At 46.0% G+C, this 24,298-nt stretch overlaps 1 protein-coding gene across 2 annotated transcripts in view; it reads left to right on the top strand.

The window, feature by feature from the left end:
- Positions 1 to 19,012, top strand: part of RCC2 (regulator of chromosome condensation 2) — a 50,197-nt gene extending 31,185 nt beyond the window's left edge. For both annotated transcript variants that reach the window (XM_072609052.1, XM_072609053.1), the window contains 4 exons: positions 369 to 474; positions 4,976 to 5,048; positions 15,675 to 15,752; positions 18,623 to 19,012. In XM_072609052.1, coding sequence (XP_072465153.1) covers positions 369 to 474; positions 4,976 to 5,048; positions 15,675 to 15,752; positions 18,623 to 18,730 — 365 coding nt within the window. In that variant the 3' untranslated portion in view covers positions 18,731 to 19,012. The remainder of the gene's footprint in view (positions 1 to 368; positions 475 to 4,975; positions 5,049 to 15,674; positions 15,753 to 18,622) is intronic.
- Positions 19,013 to 24,298: the final 5,286 nt, after the last annotated feature.

The following is a 24,298-nucleotide window of genomic DNA, read 5'->3' as shown; positions in this document are numbered from 1 at the left end:
CAAAGGTGCAGATAAGTATTCATATAGGAACTTTCCTCTTATAATAGTTCTCCAAAGAAATCACAAATCTAGACTCTGTTCATTATTATCTATTTTTTTGAAATGTAACCTGTGCTTTATTGACTGGTAGCAATATCTTTCACAGTCAGCTCTCCTCCTAGTTGGATTAATCAGTTGAGAGCTTTTTATTCATTGCACTCTACTGTAAGCACTGGATATACAAAGAAAGGCCAGACTGGTCCTGACCCTTAGGAGTTTATCATCTGCTAATGGGATGGACAGCATGTAAAGAACCAGGTGCATGTAGGGTAGGCAGCTCGAATTTCCCCTGCAAAGATTCCTTAGGCTTTGTTGTGTGTTTTCTCCAGGTGGCCTGTTTTTCTGGGGTGCTACCAACACTTCTCGGGAGTCCACCATGTATCCCAAAGCTGTTCAGGACCTCTGTGGCTGGAAAATTAGAAGCTTAGCTTGTGGGTAAGTGACTGATGAACTCAAGATGAAATCCTCTTCTCTCCTCCAACAGCACACCAGATATTGTTGCCATCTTCTGTACTAGAGACTGGACCCAAGTGTTGGTGTCTGAATTCAGAGCTTACTCAGTCTGTCAGTTGGTAAACATTTATGAAGCACCTACTATGTGCTAGGCACATAGTAGGCACACTTTTTATTTTTGGAACATGTATCTTTTTGGCACTCATAGGTCGAGGCTATGGGTCCCTTCTTCGGGAAGAAGTCTAAATGTATCCAATAATAGACTTCAGAAGAATGCAAAAGAAACCAGTTATATTGAATAACAGTTCTCAAAATGAAGAAAAAATTCTGAAGCTCCAGGTTAAGAGCCTCCATGTGGTCTTGGGCAAGTCAGGCTCCTCCCCACCCCTTTCTCTTTCTTTGATTCTTTCTCCATACTCAGTTTCTAGGATCTCTGCCATACAGAGTCCCTAAGTGCTTATTGTGTGCTGGCTAGGCATTTGGGCATGTAAGGGAAGGAAGGGATGAAAAAGTTTCTGCCTTCCTGGCATTTGCCTTCCATAGGAGAGGCACTATGTACACAGGATGCACAGGAGGCTTGGGAGGAGGCAAGGTGCAGTAGCAGCTCTGGGAAATCTGGGGCAGCCTGTCGTAAGAACTGAGCTTCTGAAGGAACTTGGGGAGTCTAAAAAAGTATGTGAGGAGAAGGTGCCATTTTGGGGACTGAAACCTGTGTGCAAAAAAGGGACTTGTGTGAGCAGCATCTGAGGGCTGTGAAGCAGTAATACAGTGCCTACTGTGTGCTGGGCACTGGGCTGTGCACTGAGGACATGCCTTTCATTGGATCCTCACAGCAGCTCTGGGAGACAAGTATGTGGCAGCACTATTCCTGTTTTACAGCTGAGAAAACTGAGGCAAGCAGGTTCTCGACTTGCAAGTCATTTAGTAAGTGTCTGAGGCTGGATTTGAACTCAGGTGTTCCTGACTCAAGGCCCCCTATACCCTGTCCATTGTGTCACTGAGCTGCCCAATAAAGCTGTTAGGTAGGTCATGATATGCTTCAAAAAGTCAAATGAGATTTTATATTTGTTCCTCAAAGTGAGCAGTTTGGCCTTGGAATTTATTAAGGAAGGAAGTGACCAAGTGAAATCTGATTTAGAAGTATGTCTGGCAGGTGTATGGGTGATGGAATGGAGGGGAGAGGTGCTTGGCATCAAGGAAAATCGAGATGTGAGGCCTGAGCTAAGGTTATGGCTGTTGGAGTAGAGAGAAGTGGGTGAATGTGACAAATATTGTGGAGGGGGGCAGAAGTAGTAATGACCTTGATGGGAATGAATGAGTATGAGCGCCCCAGATGACCCTGGTGCCTGGTGATGTGTTAGTGAACTGCACAGAAATAGAGATGCTTCTTAGAGAGGATATGGGGGAAACCTGAGTTCTGTTTGAGGGATCATGGGATGTCTAGTTCAGAATGGCCACTAAGTTTGTGACAGGGCAGTGGCTCAGCATGTAAAGGACTGTCAGTCTCAGTGTTCTGCATAAAGATAATTGTGTCTGGGAGCTGATGAAGACAGTTATAGCTTGAAGGGCCCTTAGAACCCAGGATGTCAAAGCTGGGAGGGGCCTTAGAACATAGAATGTCAGTGTTGGACAAAATCTGAGAACCTGAGATCTCAGAAATGGAGATCTGGTAGAGAAGGAGGCCTCAGACACATATATCTCTAGGGCACTTCTACAGTTTAAGAATGTGGTACCTAAGATGAGCCAGCAAAGTAACCTGAGTAGTGGTGCCCACACAGGTAGCAGGAGAGCCCAGAGTGCAAATTACTCTGAGCTAAGAGGATCTCCAGGGGCATGGGGGAAAGCCTAAAATGGAGCATACGTAGAGGAGGTAAACTGTGTTAAATGCTGTAGGGACATTAAGAAAGATGGATGAGAATTGAGGGAAAAGGCCATTAGATTAGGCAGTTAGAAGATCAGTGGTAACTTTGGAGAGGGCAATTCTGATCAAATGATTGATAAGATTGGCAGCCAGGTTGCAAGGGTAAGTGAGTGAGAGCTGAGGATGCAGATTCCGTGGCTTAGGGAGCTTTTCCCTATGAGTTTGACCATGAAAGGTTGGATGGTTGGATGGGATGCTAGGGTCTAGTGGGGATTTTATAGAGAAGATTGTAGATGAGTAAGAGAAGGGGGATGGTGTTTTTGCGGGGGACATCAACTCACAGGAGTGGAGACGAAAGGATGGGATTGTACATATATCTATATCTAGGTATATGTATGTGTGTATGTATTTGTGTGCATGTATGTACACATATGGGTTGGTTTGGCAAGAGATGCTCTCCTTGTGTCAAAAGTTGGAGAGGGCAAGGGGGAGATGCCCACAGTGAATTTTTCTAGTGAAGTAAAGATCAAGTCTTCTTTTGAGAGCATCGGGGAGGGGAGGCTTGAAGGGGGAAGAAAAGGTTTGGAGCAGCTTTAGGAGGACCGGAAGGATTGACTTGATGCAGTGAGGCCCAGGAGCAGATACATGACATATATTAGTCAGAGACTGAGCCCAGCTGAGTGACTCCCCCCATCACCTTTCCTTTTGCCAACGGCAGCAGAAGAGGCCAAAGTTGGGAATGACCCAGACTTGACCTTTGGCTGGACTTGCTGGAGGATAGTGAAGGGGCAGGGTGTTGGAGAACAGAGCACATAGGAACACTGTGCTGTTTAGCTCTTGGGTCACTGTTGAGAAGGGAGGAAGGTAGAGCTGGAGGGCCATGATAGCCTGGCGGAGAGGCAGCTCTCTTCCACCAGACTTGGCCGCCATCCTTAGGATGAGCTGATTGCCTCAGTCTTTGATAGTGCCTTCTCCTCTGATGGGTTGTGGAGCCATAGGCCCCTCCCAAGCTCACCTTTGCAGGGAACAGGCATCTGGCAGTTTTCCAGCTTCCTTTAGTGTTATGTTCCCACATTAGCGGGTAAACAAGCTCTTCGAGGACAGGGACTGCCTTTTGTAGCATTTCTGTCTCCCAACATTTAGGACAGTGCCTGGCATCAAGTAGGTGTTTAATAAATGTTTAGTGCATGAGCTACAAGTTTAGAAAGACTGAGGCCTGGGGAGAGATGAGGTGACATTAGAGGAGGCTAGGGTCGGATAAAGGAAGCTGCAGTATGTTCTTGGCGGTGTGTGCTGAGCAAAGGGGGACAGAGGCAGCTGTCCATTGTGGATGTGGAACCTTCATGGGAAGTGATTGAGGTCATGAGATGGCACCATGGAAGATTTCCTGGGGGTTGATTGGTCTGCTTCCAACGCCCTGTGGTAGCCCTGACTAGTCTGACAGAAGCAGCAAGGTGCTACCACAGCGTATGGAACCCTGGACCTCCAGAATCAGGGAGATGTCAGTTCAAATTCAACCCCAGATACTTAGTAGCTGAGTGATCCTGGGCAAGTCCCCTAATCTCTGTCTGCCTCAGTTTCCTTAGCTATAAAATGGGGATAGTAGCATTTTCCTCAGAAGGGTTTCTTGTGATGATCAGATCAAATAACATGTAAACTCCAAATGCTAACTGTATTTACAAGCTATTATGTTCATGGGTTGCTGTTTATTTTAGCTTTTGTTGATGGTTTTTTAAAAATATCTCTCACTTTGTAACACATCCCTCCCCCTTTATGCTCAGAGAACCATTCCTTGTTTAAACAGTAAAGATTAAAAAAAGACAATTTAGCAAATTGTCAGACCATGTCTGACAGCGTCTGCCATGTTCTGAAAGGCTGGCTGCTTTTTTGTTTTGGGGGGAGGGGGTTAAAGACTGAGTTCAAGTAGATTAGAGGAGTTCTGTTCTGGAATGCTTCTGGAAGGCCCTTCAGGGTTTTTCTTGTGCGAACAGCTGGAAATCCAGGAGACTTGGGTTCAATTCCTGCTCTAACACTTGATAGCTGGCCAAGGCACTCTACCCCTTCATACCTCAGTTTCCTTCTGCATCTGTAACGTGGGAGATAATTAGTAGGTCACAATTACAAGATGTTTGATGTTTTTCAGAGTGCTTTACTACCTTTTTACTTTAGAGGGTAATTGTATGGAATTTATCTGTAGAAAATTGTGCTGTGTGTTGGGGTTAGTGGTGCATGGCCTTAGAATCCCTGCTCCTGGCAAAGTAGGAGGCTAGAAGAGGCCCTTAAACTGTGATTGATTGATCATCACGGGGCTTGGGTCACTGTGGGCCGCTGCCCTTACAGCAGGATCTCAGGAAAAATATTAAGCGAGAGAACGAAAAGCAGGCTGTTTTTTTTTGTTTTAAATGTTTTTCCCTTTTGCTTGGAACATTAATTCCTGCTGTTGATGATTATCTGAAATGCTGAGATAAAATAGGGTTGTGGTGCTGGGGCTTCACTGGGATCTAAAGGCAAGCAGTGCCCTCAGCAGCATCCCTGAGTCCACAGCTTGCAAGAACGACCCCAGGTCAGGGGAGTGGAGGAGGCCCCAAGACCAGCAGTGACCACTTCTTTCTCTCTTTTCAGGAAGAGCAGTATTATTGTGGCTGCCGATGAGAGCACAATCAGCTGGGGCCCATCTCCAACCTTCGGTGAATTGGTAAGAAGGCAGCATCTTCAGAGGGGGAAGGGGAGGAGAAGGGAAGAGTCCAAGGCCCAGGGCACCTGTTAGTTGATAGAACTGCCTACCAAGCTTTCTGTCGTGCTTGCTTCCATCAGGGTCAAATCCCTAGGCCTCCTCACCTGTAAATCAAGGGACATGGAGGAGTCTGTCTAAGGTCCCTTCTTCCCAGTTCTCATGTTCCTAGCACTCTTTGGTCTTCATATCTTTTGTATCTAAGTATTTTTTCCTTTTTCTTGAAGCATTAATTCATTCAACGAACCTTTACTAAAGGTACTTGTATGTGCCCAGGCCTGAGCCTGAATGCTTTGGTGAGGATCCTTTTTGAAAAACTTACTCATAATTCTATAGCATTAATGTGATAAAACAAAGTTGGTTATGCTAAGCAGACAGAGTTTTGGATTTGGATCCCGGAACACCAAGTTAACACTCCTATCTCTGGTACCATCTTTGTGGCCCTGGGTAGATCAGTTAATGTCTGTGTGATTCAGGCTACTCCTTAGGACCTGCCATGGTCTTCTCATGCTTATAATCAGCAAGTATTTATTCTTGACCAGGCACAGAGGATTGAAGTACAAAGCATTCTCCTTTGCATATTTCTGGCTATTTTAGCCTCCGGGCCCTATTAGCCTCCAAATGTGTGAAGTCTAGATCCAGCTGTGGCCAGGGGCTTCTTCTGGTCAACATTTTTGTTCCAAAGAAGTAGTTGGTGAGTCCAAAGCTGTTTTGGCCACATGAATGCAGATCAAGTTAGAATTTTCTAAAAATCAATTACCCCTCAGCCCCATCAAATCTTTTCTGTATGGCTAGAGACAGCTTTAAGTCTCCCATGTGTCACAGCCTATTCCTCCATGACAAGTAGTGGCTAGTGTTAAAACTTAGAACACAAATAAATACCCACTGAATTCCCACTTTTGCAGGCCCATCAAAGCCTTTTCAGATGCTCAGGCCCCCTCAGTACCAGCACAGGGAAGTAGTCATTAGCAGATGTCACCGACTGGTGGCCTTTTAGACTCTGTCTCTTGGGAGGTCCCCCACTTTACTAAATGGTTTTCATTCTGTCTTCTCAGTTTTTAGTCTCAATGACTAGAGTGATTAGGGCAGTGCTAATGGATCATCATTTTACTGATCCTGTCCCAGAGGTGCCTACCACACTGACTCCTTGCTCAGTCTGCATGCACCTTAATTGAGGCCTTGTTTCCTTGGCTGCACACATGGTTAATTGCTTCCTAGGGAATTGAGAGTGGCCACTTCTGGGTGGTATAATGTAAGGAATCCTGGACTTCATGAAAGAGACCTGAGTCCTAGTGCCTTGGGCAGAGTCCTGCACGGCGTTTTAGAGCTAGGATTGGAAGGTCATTGAGTCTAGCCACCTCATTGTACAGAGACTGAGACTAGAGACTGAGTCCTAGAGATGTGATGTCACTTGTCTGTGGCTAGTAATAAGTGACTGAGCTGGGGTTCAAACCCAGGTTCCTCCTGACTGACACGTTCACCTCTTTTTCTGCTATACCACTATCTTTCTGAGCCTGTTTTCTTGTCTGTAAAATGGGGATACCAGGACCATGTGATAAAGTGGCTGGAGAGCTGACTGTAGTTCAGAAGGACCTGGATTAAGTTCTGTTTCTGATAAATCTGACCCAGGTTCTTGACCTGGCATCTGTGAACTTTAAAAAGTTGTGATTACTGTATTTTTATAGAACCAGTTTCCTTTGTAAGCCTCTTTTTCTTTTATGCGTTTAAAAGTATTTTTCTGAGGAGGGTCCATCGGCTTTTTACAAGAGTTCCCAGGGGAGCCACAGGGAGAAAACAAGGTTCAGAAACCAGTGCTATAATCACTATAAATTGTAGCCTAGGTGTCCTGAGAAGTTTGCGTACCTGCAGTTTCCTGTTTCACTTAGACGTCTGAAGGGGAGGTGGAAGGAGTGGTTGTCCTATCTACGTAGCTTTCTGGCTTATTTTCGTAGTAATAGTACTAGCACTGAGTAGTTCATACTACGTGCCAAGCACAGTGCTAACCACTTCATGAATGTTAACATTTGATCCTCACTACAACCCTGGGAGGTGAGTGCTAGTGTTATCCTGTTTTATAGATGAGGAAACTGAGGCACATAGGGATTAAATTATTTGCCCAAGGTCACATACAAGTTAAGTGTCTGAGGCCCAGACTGCAAGCCTGTGTCTCTACCCACTGTCCCACCTGGCTACCTAGTGCATTTTGAGAATGGGCTTTAATGTGTGGCCTGTTTGTGGAAAGAGAACAGGCTTGTCATCCTAGACTGCTGCCTTTTGACCCAGGGCAAGGCATCTAGCCTTTCTGAGTCCCACTTAGTCTTTAAATTGCAGGTGATGATAACACCCTGATCTGGGACCTCATGAGGTTCTGGGCTGGAATGTGCTTTGTAAATCTGACGTCTAGTTTTTATCCTGCTTTATTGTCTCTGCCACCCCCATCCTCCTCCCCCAGCTCCAGTTGGACCCTGGATGCTGCCCCTACAAATCATGTGCTTTACTCCTAGAAATGTGACCATTCTTGTTTTCACCCCCTTATCTTCCATCTACAAACAGCTGAAAAGCATGGGAACCAGTAGTCAGGGGATGGTAGGAAAGGGGAGGCTCTGGACCAGAGAGAGAGGGTCTTCTATCTGCCAGACCCCCACTGGTGAGCTGGCTTCGTTCTTTGTCTGTCTCAGAACTCTAGGTCTTTATCAAATTCTTACTTACTCAGGAGTTTTTTCATGAAGGGAATACTTGCTGGCCAAGCATCAAGTCATTCAGTAAGCAGTATTAAGCACTTACTGTGTACCAAGCTAGGGATACAAAAGAGGACAAAAACAGAGTCCTTGTCCACCAGCTTAATGGGAGACTGTATGAATACAGTAGGTAGATAATGGATATAAATTAGGTGAATGAAAAGTAATCTCAGGGATGGGGCAGTAACAGTGAAGTTTGGGGGATGAAGATCAGGCGAGGCCATTCCTGCAGAAGGTGGGATTTGAGTCGAGTCTTAGAGGAGGCCAAAGGAAGCTCTGCTCCCCATTAGAAGGTCAGAAGAGGAGGTTAAGGGAAACCCTATGCAGTTGGAGGTTTCTTCTCTTCCTGAGGTACAGATATTTCTTATGTTCCCGTTCAGAATTATTAGGTGCTTTCAAATATGGATTTACAATTCTAAGGAAGGGAGCTTCGTATGGAGGTGTTTATAAAGGTGGTGTCAGCATACAGCTGTGAACCCACATGTCAGGTGGCAAAACCCCCTGGTCTGGGGCTGCCAAGTTCATTGGCAGGAAAAGCTCTCAAGGGCTTAGAAAGTACAAGCAGGATGTAGGCCTCCTGGGGGCAGGGTGATGGGAAGTAATGTAAAAGGGGGGTGTGGGAGATCCAGGAATTGCCTCCGTATTTCTCAGGTAGCAGCATGGTATGGATAGAGTCAGCCTTGGAGCCAGAAAGACCTGTCTCTTTCACATGGTGTGGTCCTGTCAGCCCAGAGTGAACCAAACTAGCCCCCCGGCCCCACTCCCACCCAGTTGCTTACTTCTGAGTTCTCTAGGCCAAGGGTGGGCAGAAGGAATTTTTAACTTAAAACCATTCTTAGCTTGCAGGCTGTACAAAAAGTGATGGCAGGCTGGACTGGGCCCTCAGGCAGGGTTTGCTGACCGCTTCTCTAAGCAACTCTCAGACAGAATTTCTTTTTGCTTTTTAAAAATAGTATTGTATTTTTTTTCCAGTACCTTGTAGGAGTTTTCAACATTCTCTTTTATAAGATTTTGAATTCCAAAGTTTTTTCTTCCTCCTTTCCCCCCTCAAGACAACATTTGATCTGATATGAGCTATATACATTTATAATCATATTCAACATATTTCCACATTACAAAAAGGAAAAACCAAGTGAAAGAAAAAAGCAGCAGTATCAAAAAGGTGAAAGCAGTCTACTCCACTCTCCTTTCATCCCCTGGTTCTTTCTCTGGATGTGGATAGTAATTTCCATCATGAGTCTTGGAATTTCAGACAGGATTTCTTAACCTGGCTCTGTGAACTTTTTAGGAAAGATATCCATAGCAGTGTTCCAACAGAATTGGTTTCCTTTGTAATCCTGTGTATTTTGTGCATTTAAATATATTATTTGGAGGGGGATACATAGGCTTTCCCAGGTTAAAGACTCCTAGACCCATTACGTGGCACAGAGGGCACTGACCAGCATCAGTGGGGGGAGTTTCTTGTGGCAGTGAAATCCCCAGGGTCCAGGTCCATTGCCTATGTGTCCCTAATTATTCTTTTGTGTTTCATACATCTTGATCTCATCCGGTTTCACTGTTGATGTCTGGTCTTTTTTTTTTCTGTGCTCCTTCCTCTTTTTAAAACTAGCACCATTTTTGTATTGGGGGGAAATGACCACTTGGAATTGTTTGTGATGATTCAGGTCTTGGAAGGAGGTCCTTTCCCATCCCTTTCTGTGCAACATCCCAGAAGGTCCCCAGCTCCTGTTTGGAGAATCCTGGTCTGTGAACTGAGGCCGGACTTGGAAGCCTAGAGACTGGAATTCTGTTATTGTGAAGCTCTTTGTTTTCCCCGGTTTTCCCCCCAGTTTTCCCTTCTTTCTGTCTGAGGCTGTTGTGGGAGAACACATGAGATAATGTTGGGCCAGATTGTCCCTGTTGTCTATCTCCTCCTGCCTGGGTTTACCCAAAGTTAGACATTGACTGGTTGTCCCTCCCACCCGTCAGCAGCCTGTGTCTTTTCTCCATGTTCACAGACGCTCGGGACTTAGAGAGCTGTTGAGTCCAGCCTGTAACTTAACATGCAAGACTCCTTTCTATGGAATGTGTGCTATAGTATCACCAACAGAAAAGGAGTCATGCAGCCAGCTGTGAGGAGGGGGACATGCTGACCTCAGCACCGCGCTTTCAGCTTTGGATTGTTCTGTTTCTGGGAGAAAGATAGGAGGGAAGGAGGGGAAAATGGGAGACACAGAAGAGGGAGGGAGAGATGCATAGAACAGTGGGAGGAGATGGAGGGAACAAAGGGGAAAAGAGAGAAAGGGAAAGAAAGACAGGGCAGAAAGGAGAGAGACAGAGAGCAACCATTTATTGTGCACTTAATATGTACCTGACACTGCTGTGTTGGGAAGACAAAAGCTGAAAGATGAGCTGCCATTCTTTGGGGAGTGCTGGGGGCGGCCGGGCAGGTTCCCCTGTGGCCAGGGCAGGATGGGAATCCTGGAGTTCCGGGAGCTCGGCTGCCTGAGCCACAACCGTCAGTGGTGGTCCCAGGCAGGACCTCCCCAGTCAGTCAGAGGACGGGGCTGGAGGGACAGGAGCAGAGTGAGCAGCGTCCTGGGACACAGGAGGTGGGAGGGGAGGTTTTTCTCTTAGCAGGTGTTTTTCCTGACATCAGGTCTTTGAATTTGCTCCTCTGAACCTTCTGTTGCTTTTATCTCTCTTCTGGTGCCAGAGGGAGCAAGTTGAAAGTTGGCCCTTCCTATGTTGAAGCAGTCCTGTCTTCCCTTCATCTAAATTAGTCTTTGGCAGGTGAAAGTCCCCAGATCCTCCAGCTGCTGTGGCACACCCTCAGGGCTCCTCACCCTTCTGGCTGCCCAGTTTACAAATGTCCTACTTAAAGCTTGGTGCTCAGAATACGGCCCCCTGGACATGCACTCACTCACCAGGACAGAGGACAAGAGTAGCTCCTCACTTTCCTGCTCCGCCATGCAGCTTTGGACTCCCTGCATGTCCTTGTGCACCACCCTGCAGTGCTGTCCTGATCACAGGGCTACCAAGCTTGTCATAGACTTAGCCTTTCACCATCTCCTTCCTTATACTTGAATCTTCTCTTGGTGTGGGCTTGTCCCTTCCAGTGCAGCTAGAAATCCATTTATGACTTCTCCTCCCCTCTGCCTGTGATCCTGTTCTCCCAGCTCTGTGTGACAGGAGAAAGCACTTCACAGCTCCGGGTCTCAGTTTCCTCATTGTTGGGGGGTGGGGTGGGGCAAAATGAAATAGATAACCTTTAAGGTCCCACTCTTAATCCTGTGACTTCTATCTAGGGCCCTGCTCTCTGCTCTTTGAAGGCCTCTCTGGTCCCTTTAATCTCACCTGGAATTTGAGCATTCTGTTAGCCTTCCTCTCCAGCTCCTGTTCTGATCGTGGAGATCCTTAGTAGGGAGGTCTGTGAGGCCTCTTCTGTGCTAGTGAGGACAGTTGAGAGAGCCCTCCTCCTGAGAGTGCCCACCCTTTCATTGCCTTGTACTGATCTGCTGTTGTGATGCCCAGCCCCTACCTCCACTGCCAAATTCGTGGCGTTTCCTGAACCACAAAAATAAAATGCCAACAGAAAGCTATGGGGTTGAAAAGATGGTTTTGGGAGGCAAGAAGTTGATAGGTGTCATTGGAATCACTGTTTAATTCCCCAATTCATTCTGTTCCACTTGATGGCTTAGCTCACTGTCTATTTGTCTTACAGACATAGCCATGCGGGTTATGTGCCCTGCACCTCTAGTTGTCATGCACATCTATCCAGAGATAGAGATTCACACATCATATGCATGTGCATCTCTATAGGTGTTTTGCTGTGGATATATGCCTTTTATGTAATACAGAGCCACACTGATGCTGGCCAGCCAACTCCATGTCATAGTGGAATCAGTATATATTCTTCATTCTCTTGGATTTTTTTTGTTTGGATAAGAATGGGCTGCTCTCTCTCTTTTAAATGATAGTAGACCTCTTTAAGAGGGCCTCAGTTTTTGAGTTATTCTCAGTCACCTTCTAGATGTTCTCCCTCCCCTCACCAGGGATGTTCCTGGACTCCTCCCTTCCCCTCCCTGTGTTCCATGATGCTTATTGTATCCAACCCCATATCCTGGCCTTGAGATCCTACCATCTCCTCTGTCCTCCCCCGTTCTCCCAGCCTCCTTTTGCTACTTTTCTAACCAAACCCTTGATTCCGGTCTGTGCTGTTCAGTTTGCCGTCCAGTTTGCCGTCCATGCACATTCCTGCCCAAGGCCACATCCTTCATCTCCTTTCAGCCCCAAACCCAACAATCTGTTATTTGAGCTTCCTCAGAATATGGCTCGCAGTCCCCCCCGCAAGAAAGATGCTCCAGAACCATGGCCTTTCTGACTGATCCCCCTTAGTACCAGATAAAATGGAACATTTCCCTATATATTAAGGAATAAATGGAGGAGCTTGTACACAAAACTGGGAATCTCTAATGTCGAGCTCATTGTATAGAATAACTCTCAACATGCTCTTTGTCTGTGACTCCTGACCTTCCTTCTGTTCTTTCTTCTCTCTGTCTGTCTGTCTCTCTCTCTCTCTCTCATTGAGGTGCCCCCTTTCTGGTTATTACGTTGATCATCATACTTATATTTTGCAGTTTTTTTACGTTGTCGTTATCTTACCAGTTTTTCTCCTGGCTCCCGTCATTTTACTCTGTATCAATTCATAGGGAACCCTATAACAAGATTCTTCCATTCATACACTGTACATACTTTGTTCCTCTTTTCCTTGATGAATGGACACTTCTTTAGCTTCCAGTTCTTCCTGAGGGGCTGTAAGTATATGTTTTTGTCTCCATGGGTCTTTTTCCTTTGTCCTGTAGAGGTAGGTTGAGGGATAGGCCTCGTAGCAGTATTGTGCAGTCATAGTTGCACAGTCTGGTAGCTTTCTGCATAGTTTCAAGTTGCTTACCAGAATGGCTGGACCAAGGTTCATTGTTTTCCACATGGCCCCTCTGTCGTTTGCCATTTTCCTGTTTGGTCATCTTTGCCATTTTGATATCACCCTTATTTCAGCATTTTCTTTCTACATATGTAAGTGGTAAATCATGTCCCACCTATCGTCTGATCTTTTCACAGTGCGCTGGAATGAACGCGGGATGTGAGGCCAGGGAGCTTCCCTTTGCCCCGTCTGGGTGACTTGGGACTGGGACAGGGCAGGTCTCCTCCCCATGCCTCAGACTCTCTCAGTGATTTAAGGCATGCCACTTAACCTCTCTGTGCCTTGGTTACAGCATCTATAAGATGAGGGGGTTGGACTTGGCCCTTCTCTCTCTGTGACCAAACCATCCTGATATCTAACTTGTAATCTGTCATCCTGTGATCTCTTGCCATATGAGTGGTTCTTTCTGGGCCAGGGCCAAGTGTCCTCTGCACCTCTCTCACAGTGGCTTACAGGCTCTTCCTTCTGGCTTTGCTAGCCCATTCTGCCCTCACTGGCTCAGCACATGCTCCATGTTCTCGCTATGCTGGATTGTTAACTGTTCCTTGATGTTGTTTTGTCCCCTCCTGTCTGTACACTTTCATGCAGATATTCTGTGATTCTCATCTCTGATCTCACCTGATATTCACTGTCTGTGTTGGCAAATCACTTAATTTGCTTGAACTTCAGTTTTCTGTTCAGTTTAGGGCTTGGCTCTGGTTTCTGTAAAGATTTATAAAGGTAACTGGGTGGACCTGGAGTCAAGACCTGAGTTCAAATCTAGCCTCAGACAGTTTCTAGATGTGACCTTGGGCAAGCCATTTATCCTTTGTTAACCTCAGTTCTTCATCAGTAAAATGGGTATAACAGTCACCCCTCCCTCCCAGGATAGCTGTGAAGTGCTTAACACAGTGCTTGGCACATAGCACGTCCTTAGTAAGCCTTGTTTTCTTTCCTTCTGTCTAGCTCTTTGATCTCATCATAAGAACTTTTCTGGCTGTTAGCACCTGTGCTTCTCTGTGGTTGTGGTTAACTGTGATCTTGGCCTTGGATGTCTCTCATTCTCTATTCCAGTTTCTCCAGAAGCTCTCTGTTGCCCGCACTTGTCTGTATGTATTCCATTAAATTGTAGCATCTCTTTCAGGGGCAGAGACCTCATTCTCTCCCTGTTCATTTCTGTGTCTCCAGGCCAGGCACGAATCCCTGCATACACATTATAGTTTCGTTTGAATTGTATGTGCCCTTTCAATGCTGATCACGTTCTGACTTCTGCAGGTTAAATGAGCCTCTTAGTTCAGAAGAGTGAATGCAGCCTTATATGTAGCTCTTTTCTTGTGAAACAGTGCTCTAGACCCTGGGGAGAGATGCAGAGATTGAATGACAAAGCTCCTGCCTTTATGGACTTCAGGCTCTCAGCCTCTCGGGCTCTGGGGCTAGGCTGGAACTGGGAAACCCGAAGTGAATTAGCTATTAGACAATAATATGGGGACCAGAAGGAAAAGATTAGGGTTGAGAGTTCTCAGTGAGTACAAGATTCGACATAAGTTCTTATGAATTCTTTGAAGAGAGAGTATATCCATGAAGACTGATAGTGTTACTCTTGGTGAATCACCTTTGGGCACGTTTGTAAATGTTAGAATTGAGGTGTGTGCTGGGAATGGGCTGAGGTAGTTACCAAAACCAGGCAGGATACGCTTAAAAAGCCTGAGAACCTATAGCCCCTGGAAGGTGGTACTTAATATGGGGGAGGTGGGGGGGGACCAAGGTGCAGGGGGAATGGGACAAACGTTTGCAACCCTGGAGTTGATGTTCAAAAGGACTGAAGAAAAGGGAGTGTCCATGACTCTTTCTTTTGGCGTTTTGGGTCTGGTCACATAAATTATGACTCCTATTTCCATTGTATCCTTAGACTTGTGTGCTTGCATGTTAGCCGATGGTCCTTTGACTTTTTCTGTATAAACTTGAATGTATGGTAAATCCTGATGTCTGCAGGGTTAACTCTGGGATGGGGGCTGTGATAGAGGGATGAGTCAGTAATTTGTGAGACACCCCCAAGCTTGAACACCTGGTTCCTGTAAACCCAGATACTTTGGTTCAGGGCCATAAGTTACATATTGGACTCACTTTTCTAAGTATTATGGGGCAAAAGGCTGTCAATTGTCGTTATTTAACCTCTATCTATAGGACCCCCCCAAACTCAAGTGTTTAAGTCATTTTGACATCCTAGAATTTTTCAAATTTAAAAATTCACCCCTGATTGTCTTGTTATGGTAGGATATGGACTTGGCCTGGGAGGTGGTTAGGCATGGGTTTTAGCCTACACTCTTGGGTTGCCTGGCTGCTTGGTTTTGGGCATTATCAGAAGTAACTTGCCCACATTTCAATAATTCCTTGACCTATCTCCAAAACTGGAGTTGTTCACCTTTTCTACGTCACCCTTTGGCCATCATGTTGGTGAAGCCTGGGGATACCTTGTCTGAGTCACGTTTGTGTTGAAAATAAGAGTTATCAGAATATTAGATCAAGACGCTCACACTGAAGGGCTTACAGAACACTTGCCCCACAACAGCCTTTGAAGGCTAATTGTAGCAGGATTGTATCTTCCTTTGACAGATGAGACCAAGGGGAGGGAGCCTCAAGGGGTTCAAGTGATGTGCCAGAGGCAGAGCTAGAACCCAGAATTCTCTCTCCTGTACCTCCATACCTTTCCACAAAGAGGGTTAGGTGGGTGTGCTAAGGAGAACTCCTGGACTTCCTGGTCTTCCTAGCTGTTCTTCATGCATGTATCTGAGGCTGCCTCTGGCAGCAGATGGGCCCTCCGGGAGTTGTGGCAAGGGCAGCCTTGTTGAGGCTTGCCCCCGAGATCCCCACGTTCACAGATTCTCTCCCTTGTGCTGTTTGCTTCTCCAGGGCTATGGCGATCACAAGCCCAAGTCTTCCACCGCAGCCCAAGAAGTGAAAACCCTGGATGGCATTTACACTGAGCAGGTGAGTAGAGCAACTGAGGAAGGGTCACAGAGGTCAGGCGCCATGTCCTTGTTGTCTTTGCTGCTTCTAGCAGTCTGAGCTTCTCATCTAGCTCTCCCCTCTCCTGTGCTTCTTGTTGACCTCCTGAGAGGACGGGTCATGGCGGAGCATACACACCAGCACCAGAGTTGAAGTAGTGGGGGATATAGAAGCTCTGGAGGTCTTTCACAGGTGTTCTCTGAAAGACCTCCAGAGCTTCTATATCCCGCATTCGTCGTTTTAGAGCATGAATTGGGCAGTGGATTAGAAATCAGGGAGAACTACATTCAAACCCCATCTTAAGATACTTGCTGTGTGACGAGTCATTTCACTTCAGTCACTTCCTAACATTTAGGGGTGGTTGTCCAAAAAGCCCTCTGAGTTCCCTTCTAGCTCTCCACCTATGGTCCTCAGTCACTCTGACAGTCCTGGTCTCGTTTTTTACCTTCCTAAAGGAGCTGGAGGTCCTTACTAGCTCTAAATTGTTGATGATCCTACGAATTTACTATAATATCTCCATGACCAGGATTGAGATTTCCTGATCCCACACATCTTAGTAATTGGTTTTTGCTTGAGCCCCAGTGGGAAGAAGAAGTATCATCCCATGTGAGCAGGAGGTTAGGGGCCTCCCTGAAATAGCATTTGTTTTCTGCTTCAATTGGAAGAAAGCCTTTGTCCCTGTGCCTCCCTCCTCTGTCACACAGGGCCCAGCTTGAATGTGTGCACCATTAGCGCAGGCACTCAGTGGAACGAAGGAAGCGGAAGCGTGGGGCAGATGGGGATGGCCCATCCTCGGGCTTTGACATTAACCAGCCTGGCAGAGCTGGATGCAAATGAGCCCCCACTGGAACAGGGAGAACTTGATCTGAGAGTTGTTGGGCACGAACACAAGGGGAGGGGCGGATCATTGTGTCCCTGCTCCATCCGAGCAGACCGAGGAAGGTGCCTGGAAGCATTCATTCTCTCCCTCCATCTGTGGTTTCCTTCTTTGGCCACCTGGTGAGGTTTGAGATTAGCAGGGGGTGGATGCTGGAAGTCAATTCTTATGAGAAAGTTTCTGAGTTTTGGGGGTGGGGTATATTCCAAGTGAACTCAGATTGTTCCCTACATGTCTCACATGGATCATAACTGGAGATCTGGAAGGACCTGAAATCTAGTCCAACCCTTTTATTTTACAAATTAAGAAGCCAAGGCACAGGGAGATTATTTGTCCTGAGTCTCCAAGGTAGCAAATAGCACAGCCTGGATTCAAACTTGGGTTTTGTGACCCTGTGTTCAGTGCTCTTTCCATGGTCCAACACAGCTGGTTTAAGAGCTGACCCAAGTAGCCGAATCCCTTCGGTTTACAGATGGAAGTAATAGACTAAGTGACTTGCTAAAGTCACACTAACAGTTTCTTGCACCTTTTTACACCAGTAGTTAGTAGATTTGCTCATCAACTGGTTTCATTAACAGAAATAAGTTTTATATATGATTATATTATTATTATCAAAAAGTACCCTAGGTCTCTGGGGTTCAGTTCCTGTTCACTCCTGTTCTTTTCACAGGATCATAGATTTAAGAGGAGAAAGCAGAGGGACCTAGAGATCATCTAGCATACCTCTCCCACATTTTACAGATAAGGAAACTGGTCTATAGATTGAAATGCCAGAAAGTAAGGAGTGGAGCCAGGATTTGATCTCACATCACTGCTGCCTTCAAGCATTGTTAGGAATTGGACTTGGAAAGACAGAAAACCTATGTATTAATTAAGTCTTAGCTCTGATGCTTAAAGTAGTTAGGGTGATCATTTCAAGCTGGAAAGATCCCTTAGAGGGCATCTAATTTACCTTCCTCCATTTTAGAGATGAGGAAATGTTCAGATAGGTCAGGCCCTTCCCCAAGGTCACCCAGGCAGTGGGCAGTGACTGGGATTCTAATTCAGCAAGTCTCTTAACCTCCCCGAGATTCAGTTTGACATCCATAAAAATGAATGATGATACAGTGGAAGGGCTGCTGTACTTGAGGTCAAGATCAAGAATCAACTTCCACCTGTAACAATAACCTCCAGCGTACAAATGACTCACCTTGGTGTCCTCACTTTTGGGGGTGAGGGGGTGGGCAAGAGGTCAGACTAGCTGGCCTCTGAGGTCTCTTCCATCTGCAAAGCCACTAACCTACGACCTGCAATGACCCTAGTGGGCCGCCTACTTCACCGGTTTGTTTGGAGAATAAGCAAATTTGCATTGTAAAGCAGGAAGCCTTATCTAATGTGATTATATCCTTGGAAGCAGATTTTTGCCTAGGGTTTTAGCTAGGGTTGGCCTTTGGATCACAAATACAGAAAAGGGGAAAGGGACCTTGAGGTGATCATGGGAAGCAGTGTTATTATAGGAGAACAGTACTGAGATGGAATTGGAGCACATTGCAGTTCAGCTATCTGGTGCCTACCTGGGCTTTAGTTTCCTTGTCTTAGATTAGATGCCCTCTGATGCCCTTTTCAGCTCTACATCTAACATGTATTCCAGCCCTCTGCATTTTAAGGGTAAAGACATTCAGGGCCAGAAGACTTGGCTCAAGGCCGGAGGCAGAGCAGGGGATGTAAACCCAAGTCTTAGGAATTCCAGATTCACTGTCTCTTTAATTAAGTGTGGAGCTCCTCTGACTCATGGGCTCTGTAATTTACAAAACACCTGAAGAAACAAGAAATATTTATTTTCCCTTGTGTGATATCTGTCTGTACTCATCCATAATCTGGACAAACCTGAGACACAGCTCCAGTTTTTAAACCCCCTCCCAGGGGAGACTAAAGACCTGCCGACCTTGGTGGTGTCAGCATTCTGTGCTCATGTTGATCTCATTCCTTCCCCCAGGTTGCCATGGGCTACTCACACTCCTTGGTGATCGCGAGGGACGAGAGTGAGACTGAAAAAGAAAAGCTAAAAAAACTCCCTGAGTATAATCCCCGCACCCTCTCCTGATGCCGGGGGCAGCAAGGCTGCCAGCGGGCTCTCCAGGCCCCTCCAAGCAGCCCACATTTCCAATGTGCACTGGGACACACAAAGAAGGCGGATGAGAAGAGATTATGCAGTGAAAAGGTCACCCGAAGCTCCCGTTTGTTAGTCTTCCCGAGGTTCCGTTTTATAAGCAAATTCAACGTTTACTACCTTTTTACTGTACGATTTCCAAAGCGTTTCTCGCTCCCTTTCTCTCTTTTCTCCCTTCCCCCTACCCCAAATGTTTAATTAAAATATTTGCTCGTAGTTGACGAGTTAGCATTCCTATGAAAATGGCAGGCACTTCTGAGCCTTGGTTTGGGTTTCTTTTAATTTGTTGGTTTGCCTTGGGTGGGAAGGGGAGGGGAAGTGTTGCTTTTTGTTCATTTACATACATATTTTTGTTTCATTTTTTTATTTTTATTTTTCCAAGAGTCACTTTCTTCCCTCTTGTGTGATGAAGATGGGGGCTAAGAATCTCTGGTGGGTGAGGATTGTTTCCTCATCCATAGACATCATGGTGACTCAGTAAACACGTCATCCAAGGTCGGGTTTTGTCCTTGGGAACAAAGGTCTTCATGTTGAAAGGTTTCCAGTATTGTCCTTTTCCAGCTTCTGTTCCTGCCTCTTATGAGAGTCAAAGGGAGCTGGTTAGACCATGCATCCCCTCAGCCAGCTCTCTTCTCCTTTGGCCCATCTTTGTGGTTGTTTTTAGTTTTATAAAGGGGACCCTTTAAGCTCTGTGTATGTCTGTTTGTCCCATGTCTTTATTTCTGATCAAAACCAATGAATAAAGATAGACTTAAAGTCTCCCCTAGCCCCCCAAGAGATTTCCCGTGGAGCATCAACTGTCCTTTGGAAGCAGGGATGGTCTGTCTGTCCGTCTGAGGCAGAAGGCTTTTCTTTCCCTTTTCAAGTTTCAGCTTTATGGGATCCCTTGGTGATTAAGGCCTGGTTGCAAATATTTAACTCTCAGAGATTGGTCTGTTGGTGGTGCAGAGGGAATCGATTTGTGATGGATCGAGCCTTTGTGCCTTTGTTGTTGAATCTGGGCATGAATTTCCTGTGCACTGTTCTTTTTTGTTTGTTTCTGAACTGTCCAGATTGAGTCCTGGGACCTGGCACTCTGAGGTAGATTTTGCTTAGCTCCAAATGGTGCCAATGGCTGAAAACCCTTCCAGCGTGTCAGAGCAGGAGTGTTTGCTTGTTACCTGCCTACTGGCCTCAGGTTTTCTTTTCTTGCCATCCCCTGTCGTCCCATGTTGGGAGGGAAAAAAAAAGTGGTGCCTTTCTATAGACCCCTGTTCCAGTTCCACCCAAGTGAAGTAGAAAGTCTTCCTCCAGCTCAGAAGTCAGAGGCAGCTGAGCTGAGGGCTGAGTACAGGTGTGTGAGGGAGGTTCTGTCCAGTGTGCTGAAGTGGGCAGAGATAGAGGCAGAGTTCATAACATTGGGAAAGCAAATTGTCCAGGGGTCTTTTCTGTGCTTTTGTTACCAGTTGTAGATGCTCTTAAAATGTTAAAAATGCCAAAAATGTATCTTCATCCATTTGTCTTGTTTTTCCCTTTGCCACCTTGTCTGGGCATCCTGTAAAACGATCTCTCCCTTTGTTGGGTGAAAAGTTTGGCCTTCCTAAGAGGGATAAGTGGCCCATGGGAACCCCATAATAGCATAGAAACATGCTGTAGAAAGATCTTTTTTCCTGAATAAGAGCCGGCTTTATGAATGCATCCCCCGAGCTGCTTTTGTTACACAAGGCGACCAGAGTAGATTTCCTGGGGCTGGAGTACTTCTGATAAATTCTGCCATCTTAAGAACCTCATTCCCAGGATGTGCTCCTGACCTTGGTCATGGGTCATACATGTGGGACCCCAATACAAGTCTTATCTGGGTGGGATGAACCTTGCTTCTTTGTCACATGTTCACCAAGGGGTTCTGATTTTGAAAAAGCAAGGTTGGATTTTGGGGGAACTCACTTGGACTTAGGGGCATGGGGTAGGGTGGGGAGGAAGGGACATTCATTCAGCAGAAACTCATAATGGTTACTGATTAAAAGATCCTCAGCAGATGGATAATTGGGGATGGGGATGGGGGGTAGCAATGTTTGAATCTGCCAGGAGAGAAAATACAAAGTAAATCTACACATTTCTGGTCATGATACCCATGATACCAAAGGGACTGAAGCCAGAAAATAGGTGGGGGGAGGGGCATAACGAGACCTTTTTGAGTGTTTCTCCACTCCCTTTCATTTCTGTATTTTGGAATGAGAATTTCCTGATTAGCAAAAAAAAAAAAAAAAAATTCTTTTAGAACAAGGGGTTTTGGGGGGGAATAAACCAAAATGTCCTGCACACCTTTTGTTTTCCTGGGTCTCAGGACTTTGTGGAGAGGGATGAAAAGTGACCGGAGAGCATCACCAATCATGTTTCCAAGTGGATGTCCCCTCCCCTTTCCCTCCCTCAACTAAGCCTGCTGCCAGGAGGCCTTGAATGCAGAGGGGCGGACTGGGGTAGGGTTGGGGTGGGCAAGAGAAGCCTCCTTGCTTAGTTCTGGAATTTGTCTTTTTATATATATGTATTTCTTGGAGTAAATGTTTTAAATAAATGACATCACTGTTTACTCCTTTCTGGCTCTTTGCTTTGTCATTCATCAGGCCAGTGAGGGCAGGAGCTCTTAACCTGCAGTCTGTGTTATTCCAATATCACTGGTTTCCTTTAGAATTCCAGGCATTATATGCATTCACAGACATTCTGGGCAGTCTTTAAACTTCATCACACTCCCAAAGAGGGCCACAATACCCACAAAGCTGAAGACCACAGTCAGATCTGGGAGGGAATCTTCATCTTATCTGGGTTCCCTGACTCGGCCCCTGTGCACCTAAGAGGTGGAGGTCACCTCAGTGGCAAAGACAGATTGTCTCCCTGGGCTTAGAGATTCCTGGAAATGCTAAGCACTAGGTAGGGTGGGGAGAGGTGGGGTTGGAGCCGGGACCAGGTGGAAGGCTGCGATGCTCAAGTCACCTGGAGGTCATCCAGAGGGCCACTTACTTTTCTGCACACTTAAGCCTCTTGGAATGTGTAAAATGTCATGTGCAAATTCCTTAAAGGATAAAGTAACCCTTAAGAAAATTCCATTCTTCTGTAGGCCTAGAATAGGGGTGGGGAATCTGCAGCCTGGAGGCCACAGGTAACCCTCTAGGTCCTCAAGTTTGGCCCTTTGGCTGAATCCAAAGTTCATAGAACAATTACCCTTAATAAGAGGCTTTGTTCGTAAAACTTGGACTGGGAAAAGACTGCACTCAAGGACCTACAAGGCCATAGGTTCCCCACCCCTGTAGACTATTAGAGCTGTGTGATATAGGCTGTTAGAGATCTTAAAACAGTGTCTGATGTGGGAGGTCCCTTAGAGCACAGAATGTCAGAACTGGGAGATACCTCGGGATATAATACGGCAGTAGGGAGGGACTGCAGAAAGTCACCACCTGGAGCACTTATATATTTGGTTTGCAGGCTCAGTGTTGGTGACACAGTCAGGTCACGGACCCTGGATTTTGACGTCTCAGTCCAGTGTTGAAGGATGCCATGCTGCTCACTGAGTGGCCTTCGGGAAGAAAAATGAGTGAAAGAGGCATTGCTCTGACACCCCACCCCACCCCCCCCCTCCATTGCCAGCAGATCCCAGAATTTTGATTCAAAGGGGCAAGAGCAGCTACAGTAGAACCCAGCTGGTTGCAAAGGGGAAGCAAGTTCCTCTTCTGCCTTGGCTTTTGCTGTTTGGAAGTTTTTCTTGGCATCAGACTTAAATCTGCCTCTCTTTACCTGGTTTTTCTTCTCTGGGACCAAAGAGAGCCTATAGCTGAGGACTGCTCTGTGGGCTGTGGCCTCCTCCCTCTCTTCTTGTAGACTACACCCTACACATTCCTACTTCTTTTTCACTGATCCTTATGTGACTGGGACCCAAGGCTTTTTACCCCCCTGGTTGTTCCCTAGGATTGAACACAGCTATGATCTGACCTCATTCATGTACAGGACATGAAGACTGATCATCCTGGAATCGAGTTGCGATTCCTTTTTGACTACTGGGGGTTTTTTTGGAGGGGAGAAGGCAAGGCAATTGGGGTTAAGTGACTTGCCCAAGGTCACACAGCTAGTAGGTGTCAAGTGTCTGAGGGCAGATTTGAACTCAGGTCCTCCTGACTCCAGGGTCAGAGTTCTATTCTCTGTGTCATCTAGCTCCCCCAGAAACCCCCAGGTCATTAACAGAAAAATTAATGTCTCAACATCTGTTCTGTGCTTTGTTTTCTTTGTTAGGATAACTGTCCACAAACATTTTCATGTACAAAGCGTCACCCAATGCCATATGTGGAAAGAAGGTGACAGCTTTTCTTTTCCTCTGTTTTAGCAAGTTGACCACCTCTCCAGTCCTTCCTCCATTCAGATGTCACAATAATCTTCATAGAGTACAGATCTGGCCATGCCATCACCTCTGAGGCTGAGGCTACCCCATCTCCAATTAATAATACTCACCAATGGCTCCCTGTCACCTCTGGGATCAAATGTGGAATCCTCTGCCATTCAAAGCCTTTCATAACTAGTGTCCTTTTCCCTTGCCGTCTTAACACCTCCTTCCCTCCTTCCCCCAACCCCTTGGTTCTCCCTCATCCAGAGACACTGACTTCCTTGATGTTCCTTCAGCAATACAGGCCCCCTCCTCCCTCTAGGCATTTTTACTGACCACCCCCCATGCCTGCCATCCTCCTTATCTCTAATTTGTGGTTTCCTTATGCAGGAGGCCTTTGCTTTCTCTCAGTCAATTATTCTGTCTCTATCTTGTTTGCACCCAATGTTCCTATTATGGCCTTTGGACTGAGCTCCTTGAGGACAGGGCTTGTCTTAAGTCTTTTTTGGGAACTCTAGTGTTTAGCATAGTGTGGTAAGTAGATTAATGGATTAGCCCTCTGGGAGAGATGGGAGAAAAGATATATTGGAAGAGAAAGTACGTAAAGTATCTATAAGTATATGAAGTGTATATATATATAATATACATGTATAAAGTATGTAAAAGCATATGAAAGCAAAAGAAGTCAGTAAACTGGAAAAAAAAAGCAAATAGGGATATTGCCCTTTTACATTCCTGTAATACCTGCCTCTGCTGTGAGCTTTCGGGTGTCACTGGCTCTACTATCATGTCTCACTTAGGACCAGAGGATGTGGGGTGTCTGGGCCCCTTGACTTACTGAAGGCATGTTGAGTTATCTCCTTAATTTGGGTGCAAAAATCATTCTTGGCAGAGAAGAAAGCAAGATGAGAATTACACACCTTCTCTGTCTTATCCATTGTCTTTTTCCCATCGCCTGATTCTTTAGTATTCTTGAAATAGAGCTCTGGAAAACCCAGGCTTTGGTAAGACCCGTTGGGATTCAGATTCAAACTTGAAGGTGCCTTAAACCTAAATCACTCTGGCTTTCACTGATTGGCCAGGAAGTAGGGCCAAGGCCAATCCTCACCTGCCCACTGTTTGGGTTTTGATGGCTTTGAGTGAGTGTAAATAGTGAT

This window comes from Notamacropus eugenii, chromosome 5 (assembly GCF_028372415.1).
Source record: "Notamacropus eugenii isolate mMacEug1 chromosome 5, mMacEug1.pri_v2, whole genome shotgun sequence".
NCBI lineage: Eukaryota > Metazoa > Chordata > Mammalia > Diprotodontia > Macropodidae > Notamacropus > Notamacropus eugenii.
The sequence above is the reverse complement of the archived record's forward strand: the minus strand, read 5'-3'. Positions and strand labels throughout refer to the sequence as shown.